At 48.1% G+C, this 13156-nt stretch overlaps 1 protein-coding gene across 2 annotated transcripts in view; it reads right to left on the bottom strand.

Moving 5' to 3' along the window:
• kdm5a (lysine demethylase 5A) overlaps positions 1-13156 on the bottom strand; it is a 323208-nt gene that overhangs the window by 126639 nt on the left and 183413 nt on the right. For both annotated transcript variants that reach the window (XM_078220321.1, XM_078220322.1), the window contains 2 exons: positions 12354-12535; positions 9716-9840 (listed from right to left, as the gene is read on the bottom strand). In XM_078220321.1, the coding sequence (XP_078076447.1) occupies positions 9716-9840; positions 12354-12535 (307 nt within the window). The remainder of the gene's footprint in view (positions 1-9715; positions 9841-12353; positions 12536-13156) is intronic.

Below are 13156 nucleotides of genomic sequence, written 5' to 3' on the forward strand. Positions count from 1 at the left end.
GGGGAGGGCGAGGGGGGTGGGGAGGGCGAGGGGGGGGGGAGGGCGAGGGGGGGGGGAGGGCGAGTGGGGGGGAGGGCGAGGGGGGGAGGGCGAGGGGGGGAGGGCAGGGGGGAGGGCGAGGGGAGGGAGGGCGAGGGGAGGTAGGGGGGGAGGGCGAGGGGGGGAGGGCGAGGGGGGGAGGGCGAGGGGGGGAGGGCGAGGGGGGGGAGGGCGAGGGGGGGGAGGGCGAGGGGGGGGGAGGGCGAGGGGGGGGAGGGCGAGGGGGGGAGGGCGAGGGGGGGAGGGCGAGGGGGGGAGGGCGAGGGGGGGAGGGCGAGGGGGGGGGGAGGGGGGGGGCGAGGGGGGGAGGGCGAGGGGGGGAGGGCGAGGGGGGGAGGGCGAGGGGGGGAGGGCGAGGGGGGGAGGGGGGGAGGGCGGGGGGAGGGTCGGGGGCGGAGGGCGGGCGGAGGGCCGGGGGCGGAGGGTCGGGCGGAGGGTCGGGCGGAGGGTCGGGCGGAGGGTCGGGCGGAGGGTCGGGCGGAGGGTCGGGCGGAGGGTCGGGCGGAGGGTCGGGCGGAGGGTCGGGCGGAGGGTCGGGCGGAGGGTCGGGCGGAGGGTCGGGGGAGGGTCGGGGGGGAGGGTCGGGGGGAGGGTCGGGGGGAGGGTCGGGGGGAGGGTCGGGGGGAGGGTCGGGGCGAGGGTCGGGGGGCGGGCTCGGGGAGGGTCGGGGGAGGGTCGGGGAGGGTCGGGGGAGGGTCGGGGGGCGGGGTCGGGGAGGGTCGGGGGAGGGTCGGGGGAGGGTCGGGGGAGGGTCGGGGGAGGGTCGGGGGAGGGTCGGGGGAGGGTCGGGGGAGGGTCGGGGGAGGGTCGGGGGAGGGTCAGGCGGAGGGTCAGGCGGAGGGTCTGGCGGAGGGTCAGGCGGAGGGTCAGGGGGAGGGTCAGGCGGAGGGTCAGGGGGAGGGTCAGGGGGAGGGTCAGGCGGAGGGTCAGGCGGAGGGTCAGGCGGAGGGTCAGGCGGAGGGTCAGGGGGAGCAGGAGATGAACGGATCAAATCAGCCTCATACTGAGAGCTTCCAGTGACTATGACCCCGGACTAAGTTAACTACCATTTGAAGACACATGCATAATAATGGATTAAAGGCAAATTGTGTCGAATAAACTTAATTTGTTTCTCCAATTGAACAATGAATTTGATACATATATCTATGTTTATAAAAACCCATCTGTTGAAAGTATTATGAACTGTGAGGACAGCATAGTGTTGCGAAGTTGGTTCGAGTAAGTGTAGACTGGTGTTTGTAAAATAGTAAAATACTTGGGAGAAAACATTGCATGGTCCCTTTAAAAAAATGGTGCTTAAAAATGCAAGTACATAGGGAGCCCCAAACTGAAACATTTGTATTGGAAGGCCAAGCAGCAGTTTTTTACAAAGGCAACAGACTTTTGAATTTTGCCAATCAATTTGAATCAGGCACTTAGCTACCAAGAACCGATTATATTTAAATCTGATGTTTTTGACAACCTCGCACCAATCCTGTTGTGGGAACTATTGATATGTCATCACAGGTATAAAAGAAGCAGATAGTGGGACAAGAGAGAGAGCAACTACCACCTGCCAGAGGTAACAGCTGACAGCTCTCTCACTCTCTCAGAGCGGGAGGGTGAGAGAGAATCGCTGGCTCTCATAGCTTCATTTAAGTCTTGGAAAAGGCATCTGGAAAGCAAAATACCAAAGAAGAAAGAAGTTCCAGACAGAAGAATCAACAGGGAAGGCCCAGAATATTCCAGAAGACACAAAACCTGGTTGTAATTTCGAGTTAAATACTATTTTTGTTGGTGAGTGGGAATTGCATTTATTGGAACAGCATACCATTAGAATCTTTGTTTTATTCGGGAATAGTTAATAGTTAGAAGGGATTTATTCAGTTTATTAATAATTTAGTTAATTTGTTCACTGTTAGATAAATAAATTGTTACGTGTTCGTTTTAGAGAGTGTCAGGGATTTATTTTTATTTAAGCACTAGAAGTTGCTGAAGTGCAGGTCACACCACTTCACACAAACTTTTACAGATTATAAGGCGAGGTACTCCTCTTTGGGTGTTTTGGTGTTAGTTCTCAGAGGGAGGATCAACCTCTGCTTTACAACAGTAGAACTTCAAAAGGTATATAGACAATTAGGCAGACAGGTGGCAGAAGAAGGTCCATGGGAATAAAGGTGGAACCACGATAAATGGAGAGTAAAACAGTGGCAGGAACAGAACGATCTGGATGTGTGCAAGTCATTGAAGGTGGCAGGACAGGCTGAGAGTGGTTACCTAAGCTTTACTAATAAGGGTGTAGAATAGAAGAGCAAGGAGGATATGTTGAACTGGTACAGAAGGTGAAGTCACATGGGATCAGAGGGAAGCTGGCAAGATGGATACAGAACAGGCTCAGTCATAGAAGACAGAGGATAGCAGCGGAAGGGTGTGTTTCTGAATGGAGGGCTGTGACAAGTGGCGTTCCTCAAGGATCAGTGTTGGGACCTTTGCTGTTTGTAATATATATATAAAAATGATTTGGAGGAAAATGTAACTGGGTTGATTGGTAAGTTTACGAACGACACAAAGGTTGGTGGATTTGCGGATAGCGATGAGGACTGTCAGAGGATACAGCAGGATATAGATCAGTTGGAAACTTGGGCGAAGAGATGGCAGATGAGTTTAATCCAGATAAATGTGAGGTAATGCATTTTGGAAGGTCTAATAAAATAGGAAATATACAGTAAATAGCAGAACCCTTAAGAGTATTGATAGGCAGAGGGACCTGGGTGTACAGGTACACAGGCCACTGAAAGTGGCAACACAGGTGGAGAAGGTAGTCAAGAAGGCCTTCATCGACCGGGGCACTGAGTTTAAAAATTGGGAAGTCATGTTGCAGCTTTATCGAACCTTAGTTAGGCTGCACTTGGAACGTAGTGTTCAATTCTGGTTGCCACACTACCAGAAGGATGTGGAGGCTTTGGAGAGGGTACAGAAAAGATTTACCAGGATGTTGCCTGGTATGGAGGACATTAGCTATTAGGAGAGGTTGGAGAAACTTGGTTTGTTCTCACTGGAACAACAGAGGTTGAGGGGCGAACTGATAGGGGCATGGCCCGGGTGGATAGTCAGAAGCTATTTCCCCAGGGTGGAAGAGTGAATTACTAGGGGCATAGGCTTAAGGTGCGTGGGACAAGACTTAAAGGAGATGTACGGGGCAAGGTTTAAAGGAGATGTATGAGGCAAGTTTTTTTACACAGCGGGTGGTGGGTACCTGGAACTCACTGCTGGGGAGGTCGTGGAAGCAGATACGATAGTGACTTTTAAGGGGCATCTTGACAAATACATCAATAGGATTGGAATAGAGGGTTATGGTCCCCAGAAGAGTAGGGGATTTTAGTTCAGTCAGGCAGCATGGTCAGTACAGACTTGGAGGGCCAAAGGGCCTATTCCTGTGCTGTAATTTTCTTTGGTATAAGACGCTAGTTTGGCCACAGCTACAGTATTGCAATTCTGGACTCTGCGCTTTCGGAAGGATGTGATAGGATCAGAAAAAGAGAGAGCGAGAGTGTGCAGGGAATATTCAGGAGAATGGTTCCTGGAATGGGGAACTCGCATTGTGAAGATAGATCGGAGAAGTCGGGACTATTTTCCTTGGAGAAAAGAAGGCAGAGAGGAAATTTGGTAGAGGGGTCTAAATAGAGTACAGTAAGAAGTCTCACAATACCAGGTTAAAGTCCAACAGGTTTATCTGGTAGCACAAGCCACTAGCTATCGGAGCGCTGCCCCTTCATCAGGTGAGTGGGAGTTCTGATCACAAACAGGGCATATAAAGACACAAACTCAATTTACAAAATAATGGTTAGAATGCGAGTCTTTACAGGTAATCAAGTCTTAAAGGTACAGACAATGTGAGTGGAGAGAGCGTTAAGCACAGGGTAAAGAGGTGTACTGTCTCCAGCCAGGACAGTTAGTGAGATTTTGCAAGCCCAGGCAAATCGTGGGGGTTACAGATAGTGTGACATGAACCCAAGATCCCAGTTGACGCCGTCCTCATGTGTGCGGAACTTGGCTATCAGTCCCTGCTCAGAGACTCTGCGTTGTCGTGTGTCGTGAAGGCCGCCTTGGAGAACGCTTACCCGAAGATCAGAGGCCGAATGCCTGTGACCGCTGAAGTGTTCCCTAACAGGAAGAGAACACTTTTGCCTGGTGATTGTCGAGCGGTGTTCATTCATCCGTTGTCGTAGCGTCTGCATGGTCTCCCCAATGTACCATGCCTCGGGACATCCTTTCCTGCAGCGTATCAGGTAGATAACATTGGCCGAGTTGCAAGAGTATGTACCGTGTACCTGGTAGATGGTGCTCTCATTGATGTATCTAGTGTATAGCATCGGTTGAAGGTCCTGTGCATGAAGATGTTGGCGTTTTGAGGTGCGAATTTGGTCCCCATGGCTGTTCCGTGTGTCTGCAAAGGATCGCAACAGACACCTCCAGATGCTGAAAGATGCCCTCATAAGAACAGGATATGATGCTCGACTCATCAATCGACAGTTCCGACGCGCCAAGGTGAAAAACGCACCGACCTCCTCAGAAGACAAACACGGGACACGGCGGACAGAGTACCCTTCGTCGTCCAGTACTTCCCCGGAGCGGAGAAGCTACGACATCTTCTCCGGAGACTTCAACATGTCATCGATGAAGACGAACATCTCGCCAAGGCCATCCCCACACCCCCACTTCTTGCCCTCAAACAACCGCACAACCTCAAACAGACCATTGTCCGCAGCAAACTACCCAGCCTTCAGGAGAACAGTGACCACGACACCACACAACCCTGCCACAGCAACCTCTGCAAGACGTGCCGGATCATCGACACGGATGCCATCATCTCACGTGAGAACACCAACCACCAGGTACACTGTACATACACTTACCAGGTACACGGTACATACACTTGCAACTCGGCCAACGTTGTCTACCTGATACGCTGCAGGAAAGGATGTCCCGAGGCATGGTACATTGGGGAGACCTTGCAGACGCTACGACAACGGATGAATGAACACTGCTCGACAATCACCAGGCAAGAGTGTTCTCTTCCTGTTGGGGAACACTTCAGCGGTCACGGGCATTCGGCCTCTGATCTTCGGGTAAGCGTTCTCCAAGGCAGCCTTCACGACACACGACAACGCAGAGTCGCTGAGCAGAGACTGATAGCCAAGTTCCACACATGAGGACGGACTCAACCGGGATCTTGGGTTCATGTCACACTATCTGTAACCCTCACAACTTGCCTGGGCTTGCAAAATCTCACTTTCTGTCCTGGCTGGAGACAATACACACCTCTTTAACTTGTGCTTAACCCTCTCTCCACTCACATTGTCTGTACCCTTAAGACTTGATTACCTGTAAAGACTCGCATTCCAACCATTATTTTGTAAATTGAGTTTGTGTCTTTATATGCCCTGTTTGTGATCTGAAGTCCCACTCACCTGATGAAGGGGCAGCGCTCTGAAAGCTAGTGGCTTGTGCTACAAGTAAACCTGTTGGACTTTAACCTGGTGTTGTGAGACTTCTTACTGTGCTTACCCCAGTCCAACGCCGGCATCTCTGCATCATGGCTACTATCTAGTGTAGATAGGGTGAAACTTTTAAGGATCATAAACAAGGGGACACAGATTTAAAATAATTCGCAAAAGAAGCAAAAACTATATGAAGAAAAATGAAACTTTTTCCTGCATCAAGTGGCTGAGGTTTGGAATGAGAATGCAAGAAACAGAATCAGGAGTAGACCACTCAGCCCATCAAGCCTCCTTAGCCATTCAATACAATCAGGGCTGCGCTTGGGTTTCAACTCCATTTTCCTGCCCACTCCCCTTAAGCCTTAATTCTGAGACACCAAAAATCTGTTTATCCATGTTTAAATATGTTCAATGATGGAACATTCTTAACCTTCTGGGGTAGACAATTCCACAGGTTCTGCTTCTACATTAAACTTTAGGTCGACATGCAACAACAATGTTGAATATAAACGATTCTACATCTGTAGCACAAATTGCAGCCTCATGACATGCCATCAGAACATAAAACAACACAAACACGCTAAGTTCAGAGGCTTGTGAGAAACCCGTATACTAAATAATACTTTTTAATAACAGCATTTAAATTATTGCTGCTGCGGTATTAAGTGATACTCTGTAATCAACCACCCTCCCAACAAGCATGAGTGAATAAGTGAAGTCCTTGCTTAATCTTCTAGTTCTGTTGCTGCAAAGTGCAACATTAAATTAAGCAACATTTACCAATGTAAAAGCTGTAGGTTCTGTGGAACTTTTCTCATCAGAAAACATTATACCCTGTAAGTGAAGTATTTTATACTATTGAATTCCTAGATTGAACAATTAAACAAAAACTCCCCGACCCTCAGACATGCTGCCTCTCCCACTCCCCTACCCTCCGAGTCGCCACCTCTCCCAATCCCTGACCCCCAGATTTGCAGCCTCACCCACTCCCCGACCCACAACTTCATCGCCTCTCCAATTCCCCGACTCTCAGACTCATCATCTCACCCACTCCCCAACCCTCCTATTCGCCACCTCACCCAGTCCCTGACCCCCAGATTTGCAGTTTCTCCCACTCCACAATCTTCAGCCTCATCCCCTCTCCCTGACCCTCACGTGTGATCCCCCTCACATTCCCCGAACCTCAGGCTCAATCCCCCTCAAACGCTCCAACCCATTCGCCGATTTCCCTCTTGCCACGTCCTTCTCATGAACCCTTATGAGCAAGGGTTAACAAGATGAGCAGCAAGAGGCAGATGGTGGATGCAACAATCTCTAACCAACTTAGTGGGATAATATCTTGGACCAAGAGGCATGACGGAGGCAAGTTGATGTCTAACCACCCCAACTAGGGACAGTGGGATGTATCATACACAAATCCAACAATGCTGCCTACTTTGTATCCCCACTGACATCTTGGGCAGGGATGTGCAGCCGGCAGGACCAGAGGATCCCGCCACCAGTGAACGGCCAGAGAATCCTGCCCCTTAATTCAGACATGCTTTAATTAATCTAAACAATACATTCCAAGAAATAATACAATGAATTTACATCACAAATCACTGATGCCTTTTCATATTTTATTTGACTGATACAAGTTATCTGCTGAGACACTACACATTATTACTTGGGCAGAGAAAAGAACAGGTGACTCATAGAGTCAGGGATGAACATCATGACAAAAAGCACTCTGAGCCTACTCCACCATTCAAGAAGATCATGACCGACCTGGTTGAAGTCTCAATTCTACTTCCTGCCTGCCTCCCAAAATCTTCGACTCCCATGTCTGTCCACATCATATCAAAGTCTGTTTAACTCTGCCTTGAATAAATTCAATAACCCAGCCTCCACTGCCTTCTGGGCTAGAGAAAACCACAGATTACTGAGCCTTTGAGAGAGAAAAAAAATCTCATCTGTCTTAAATAGTAGACCTCTTATTCTTCCACTGTATCCCCTGTTTCTCATCTCTCTCAAATGTAAACACCCTCACAGTATGTACCATATCAAAACTCCTCAGGGTCTACTTGTTTCCATAAGATCACCTCTCATTCTTCTAAACTCCAATGAGTGTAGGCCCAACCTGTTCAAACGTTCCTCATAAAATGAGCCCCTCATCCCAGGAATGGAACTTCTCTATTCAAAGAACAAAGAAAATTACAGCACAGGAACAAGCCCTTTGGTCCTCCAAGCCTGCACCGACCATGCTGTCCGACTGAACCAAAACCCCCTACTCTTCTGGGGACCATATCCCTAAGAATCTCTGCAGTGCAGAAGGAAGCTTGCACCGACAATAATCCCACCCAGACCCCATTCCTGTAACCTGAAGTATTTACCCCGCAAGGATGGAAGAAAACCGAAACCTGAGCCCCGCCCACCGATGCCAGAGCCAAGCCCACCCATCGACATCCGACTCGGTGTCCTACCGGGCCACCTGCATCCCACCTGACCCTGCCCCTGTCGACTTTCAACCCCAAACATCTGACTTTACCCCCGCCCCCCAAACCGCTTCAAACCCCCTGTGCCCAAACATCCTTCTTACTGTGTTTACCCTAGTCCAACGCCGGCATCTCCACATCATGACTACCATCGACTTCTTACTGTGTTTACCCCAGTCCAACGCCGGCATCTCCACACCCAAACATCCGACCAGACCCCTGCTGTGCCCCCCCAACATCGGACCCACAACCTTGCTCTCCCCAAAAACTTCCAATCCCTGCCTTCTCATGTCTCACCCTGCCTTGACCCCCAACATCCGACTCGAGCCCTGCACCCCAACGTCCAACCCGCCCCCAACAACTGATCCTACACCCTCGAAGTCCAACTCAACCAGTCATCGGACCCAACCCCCACATTCAACCTAAATCTCACATCCATCCTGATTCCTGCCGCTCCAACAACTGACACAACCTCCCCCCACCCCCCGACTTTCAACCTGCGCCCGATTTCTGACCTGTCCCCTGCCCAATGAACTGACCTGACACCAGCATCCGATCCCTGCCACTCCAACAACCGATCCCTGCACCCCCGGCTTTGGACTCGACTCCCCACGAATTTCAACATCCGACCCCCAATGTCCAACTCAAACCCCGCCCACCTACATCTGACTCAACCACCGCCACCGATGTCTAGCCCGACTCCCCCGACCTCCGAACCGACCCCTTGCCCACTGACTTAATCCACGCCGCCTACCTGCACCCTGCCCCATGAATCAACCTGACTCCTGCATCCAGACATCTGACCAGACCCACACACTCTATGTCCAACCAAAGCCCTACCTTCGACTAGACCTGCACCCTCGATGTCAGACCCGACCCTACCCTGCCCAATCCGACCCTGGCATCCAATCTGAACCTGCCTCCGCATTCCCTCGACGTCCAACTCGGCTCCCACCCCATCAATGTGATGTAAAATAGGGGGCATGAGCTCCTTCGCTCTGTCTAGCTTGTGTGTGTGTAAATGTAGATATTCAGATGGGAATCGATAAAATGCCATATTAAAGTTTTATGAGCAAAAGTGGCTACATGGATACAAAATTAGTGAAGGTGTGGAAATAGATAGCGGTGGTGAATGGTTGGCATGTAGATTGGACAGAAGTGGACAGTGGTGTTCCCTAGGGGTTGGTGTCAGGGCTACTGATCTCTTGATATATATTAATGAACTGGTCTTGGGTATAATTTGAAACTTTGCAGAAGAGGTACAGAAGCAGACCTCAGGGGAACACGGACAGGCGAACAAAACATGGCAGTTGAAATCTCACTATAAAAAGTATGATGACAGTAGTGCAGCTGATATTAAGTTTTCTTTCATGTTTTAAGGGCATTATTTAGTGCAGTATTGCCCCCCCACCTGCCCAGAGAAGCGCCGCCCCAACCCCCCCGACCTCCCCACACACAGAGAGAAGCTTTGCGCCGCACCAACCCCCCGCCTGGGGCTGCGCCGGCCGCCCCACCGCGCAGAAAGCGCCGCTCCAGCCGCCCCTCTGCGCGGATAAATATTATCTTGGAAATTTATTGTTTGTAAGTTTTTTTAGACTTAGACTTCCATCTCAAAATATTGAAAAATACAGTCTACCAGCTGGCCAGAAGATAAAGAATGCTGTGCAAGAGTGCATTATAATTCATAAAATGAATAAAAGAAACCAAATAAATAATTCAGACCTTTCTTGCGATTAAGTTCTGCTTCCAAGGCTTCTCTCACTTTGCCCACCCAGTTGTCATATGACTGGGCTCGCTCTTTCACTCCATAAAGCATTGATGGGAGCTCATCCAGTGTGTAACGGTATCTAGTTTTGAATGCGAGAATAAAAGAAACCTTCACCATCTTTGTACATCCATTTCTTATTTTTCTTTGTACAGGATCATATAGGATGGAAACCGGCTGTTCAATAGAACCAGTCCATGTGGCATTTATACTCCACTCAAGCCTCCTCCCGTCTTTCATCATCTAAGTCTATTATCATAACCCCCTTTTATCTTCTCTGCTATATGCTTGCTTAGCTTCCTCTTAAACGCATCTATACTATTCACTTCAACATTCCTCATCTCTATCCTTGTAGCTACAGTTGTTTATGCCTGGAATCTCCTCTGTACTCTGTCCAATGCTTTCACATCCTTCCAGAATGAACACAGTTTCCAGATGAGGCCTAAGTAGTGTATCAAGGGTCTTTTGGTAGTAAAGCAGTGAAGAAGTAAAAGGTCAGGTTGGGCTTGTATAAGACCAGCCAGATTGCTATCTGAAAAGAATTTTCAAGATTTGTCGGGATGAGGCAGGGGAACTGGATTAGGTAGCATGATTTTTCAGACTGCCAGTGCAGATTCAATAGGCCAAATAATTTCTTTCTTCACTATAATTGTTCTGTTATTATGCGAAGTTTCATATTCTCACCACTCTTTGGGTAAAGAAGTTTTTTCAATTCTTAATTAAACTTCTTGGTGACTAACTTATATTGATGGCCTAGACTTATTCTCTTCCCCACAAGTGATAAGATTCTCACTGTATCTATCCACTCCTCATAATCTTAAAAATCAGGTCACCCTTCAGTTTACATTCGACCTTTCCTGATTGGTTATCAGGTATCATCCTCATAAATCTTCATTAATGTGAAAATCAGACAAATTGACAGTGGTGTGATGTGGCAATGCCTCATCCAATAGACAGAAACTGGCCTCGAATTCCACTGTGGGGAAGGTACAAATGCAGAAGAGAGTAGAACCTTGGCTTCCCCTCCCTCCTTCCCTCAAGGCTACTCATCCTCTATGTCCAAGAGCTGTGGCTTCAGAATTAGCCTGCTGAGTCAACTGTGGATTCACAAATCATGGATCCTGGCAGAAGACATCTTCATTTTGAGGGATTGACAACAATGGCCATATTGCTTCTGTGTATCCCAATGCATTCATTCATCCATGGAGTCTCAATAGTTTTTTCTAATTTCACCATACTTAGGTCTTTCAGTATTATCGTCTTAAAGCATATTCTATTTGAGTCACTGTTGCTTAGATGTTTCCTCCCTTTTACTTTCTTATCTGTTCTAGTTCATTAAAAGGTGGCACGGTGGTTAGCATTGCTGCCTCACAGTGCCAGGGACCCAGGTTCGATTCCGGCCTTGGGTGACTGTGTGGAGTTTGCATGTTCTCCCAGTGTCTTCGTGGGTGTCCTCTGGTCGCTCCAGTTTCCTCCCATGATCTAAAGATGTGCAGATTAGGTGGATTATCCTTGGTAAATTGCCCCTTAGTATCCAAGGATGTGTAGGTTAGGTGGATTAGTCATGGTAAATGTGAGATTACGGGGATAGGGTGGGGAGTGGGCATGTGTGAGATGCTCTTTCGGAGAGTCGGGGCAGATTTAATGGTTGGATGGCCTCTTACTGCATTGCAGGGAATCTATGTTTTCCCATTACTGGACCCAATGGCACATAGTCCCTTGTTGGGCCTTTTAAATACTAGGTTAGAAAGAAGTTCAGTACAAACTATAGAACTCCATTTCCTTATCCTCTTTCCTAGCTCCTTCTTTGGCACCAAATGAACCACAACTACTGGCTTTTACCACCATCACACTTCACTACTTCTGTCCACCTAAGTGTTCTGCAGCCACTAAGTGACATCCCTGATCAAGGAGACAGCACTGCATTCTAGGTTAAAGTCTCCAGCTACAGAAACACCTGCATATTCCTCAATCACTGTCACCTTCCCAATCTTCATCGTGTTCCCTCTGCAACTGAGCCAGCTATGGTGCCATGGACTTGGCTCTGGCTGCACTTCCCAGAGGAATCATCACTATCCGTACTCAGAACAGAATATTGTTTGGTGAGTGAGACACACTCAGAGAACTCCCGCATTACCTGCATGGTCCACCTCATGGTCACCTTTGCACACACTTAAGCTACAGGGTGGCCATCGTCCAAAAATATGTTATCCACAAAACTCTTAACCTCATGGAATCACTGCTGTGACTCAAGCTGCTGCTGAAGCTCTGAAAACTCTCAAATCAGGTTTTTCCAGCTGATAACACTCTGTGCATATATGGTTGTCAAGGCACAAAAAACATCTTAGAGTTGTCACACGAAACAGAATATGCACTCCACTGATCTGAGAACCACGGTATTCAGCTTTTTGTTACATTTAAGGAACCCAGTGTTCAGTGGGTATTCTCCATAATCAGAATGAACACAATCCACAAAAAAAGAACCAAGTTCAATAGCTAACAAAATGATCAATGTCAGAGTGCCCAAAGATTCATTGATGATCATTTGTACAAATCGTTATTAGTTACCTATACTGAAATATTACCTGAGCTTACCTGAGACAGTAGTTCGTCACTGGGCAACTGCACAGGTCATCAATATGATAAAGGCACACCAGCCTATTGGGATCACAGGCACATGTAATAGCAGATAGGAAACATGTTGTCTTGCATGTCTCACACTGACGTTCATCATCTGGTAGCAGCTCAAATGCCTCCTGTTCAGAATCAACAATCCCCTGGAAATGGACACAAAATTATCCATTAAACCCAGAGGGTCTTGCATCAACAACAAATTTTATTTATATACTGCCTCTAAGGCAATAAACCATCCCAAGAGGTTTCAACAGAACACTATAAAACAAAATATGACACCAAGTTGGAGATATTAGGTCAGAAGACTGAACGTTTCATCAAAGAGGTACCAGAAAGTGAAAATAGGAAGAGAATGGTAAACAAATCTTACTTTACAAAATATACAAAAACTCAAAAATACTAACAATGCTATTTATGAACATCTGAATTAGGAGCAGGAGTGGGCCACTTGGCCCATCGAGCCTGCTCCACCATTTAATTAGATCATGGCTGATCTGATTTTAACCTACCACCATTTTGTTTATTAATAATCTATCTATTCCTGCCTTAAAAATAATCAAACTCTGTTCCCACTGCTTTTGAAGGAGCTCCAAAGACCCATGATCCTCAGAGAAAGAAATTTCTCCTCATCGCTGTCTGAAATGGATGATCTCTTACTTTTAAACAGTGACTCCTAATTCCAGATTCTCCGACAAGAGGAAACATCGACTCTATATCCACACTGTCAATACCCCTCAGAATCTTGTATGCTTCAAACAAGTCAC

The sequence above is a fragment of the Mustelus asterias genome, chromosome 9, assembly GCF_964213995.1.
Source record: "Mustelus asterias chromosome 9, sMusAst1.hap1.1, whole genome shotgun sequence".
NCBI lineage: Eukaryota > Metazoa > Chordata > Chondrichthyes > Carcharhiniformes > Triakidae > Mustelus > Mustelus asterias.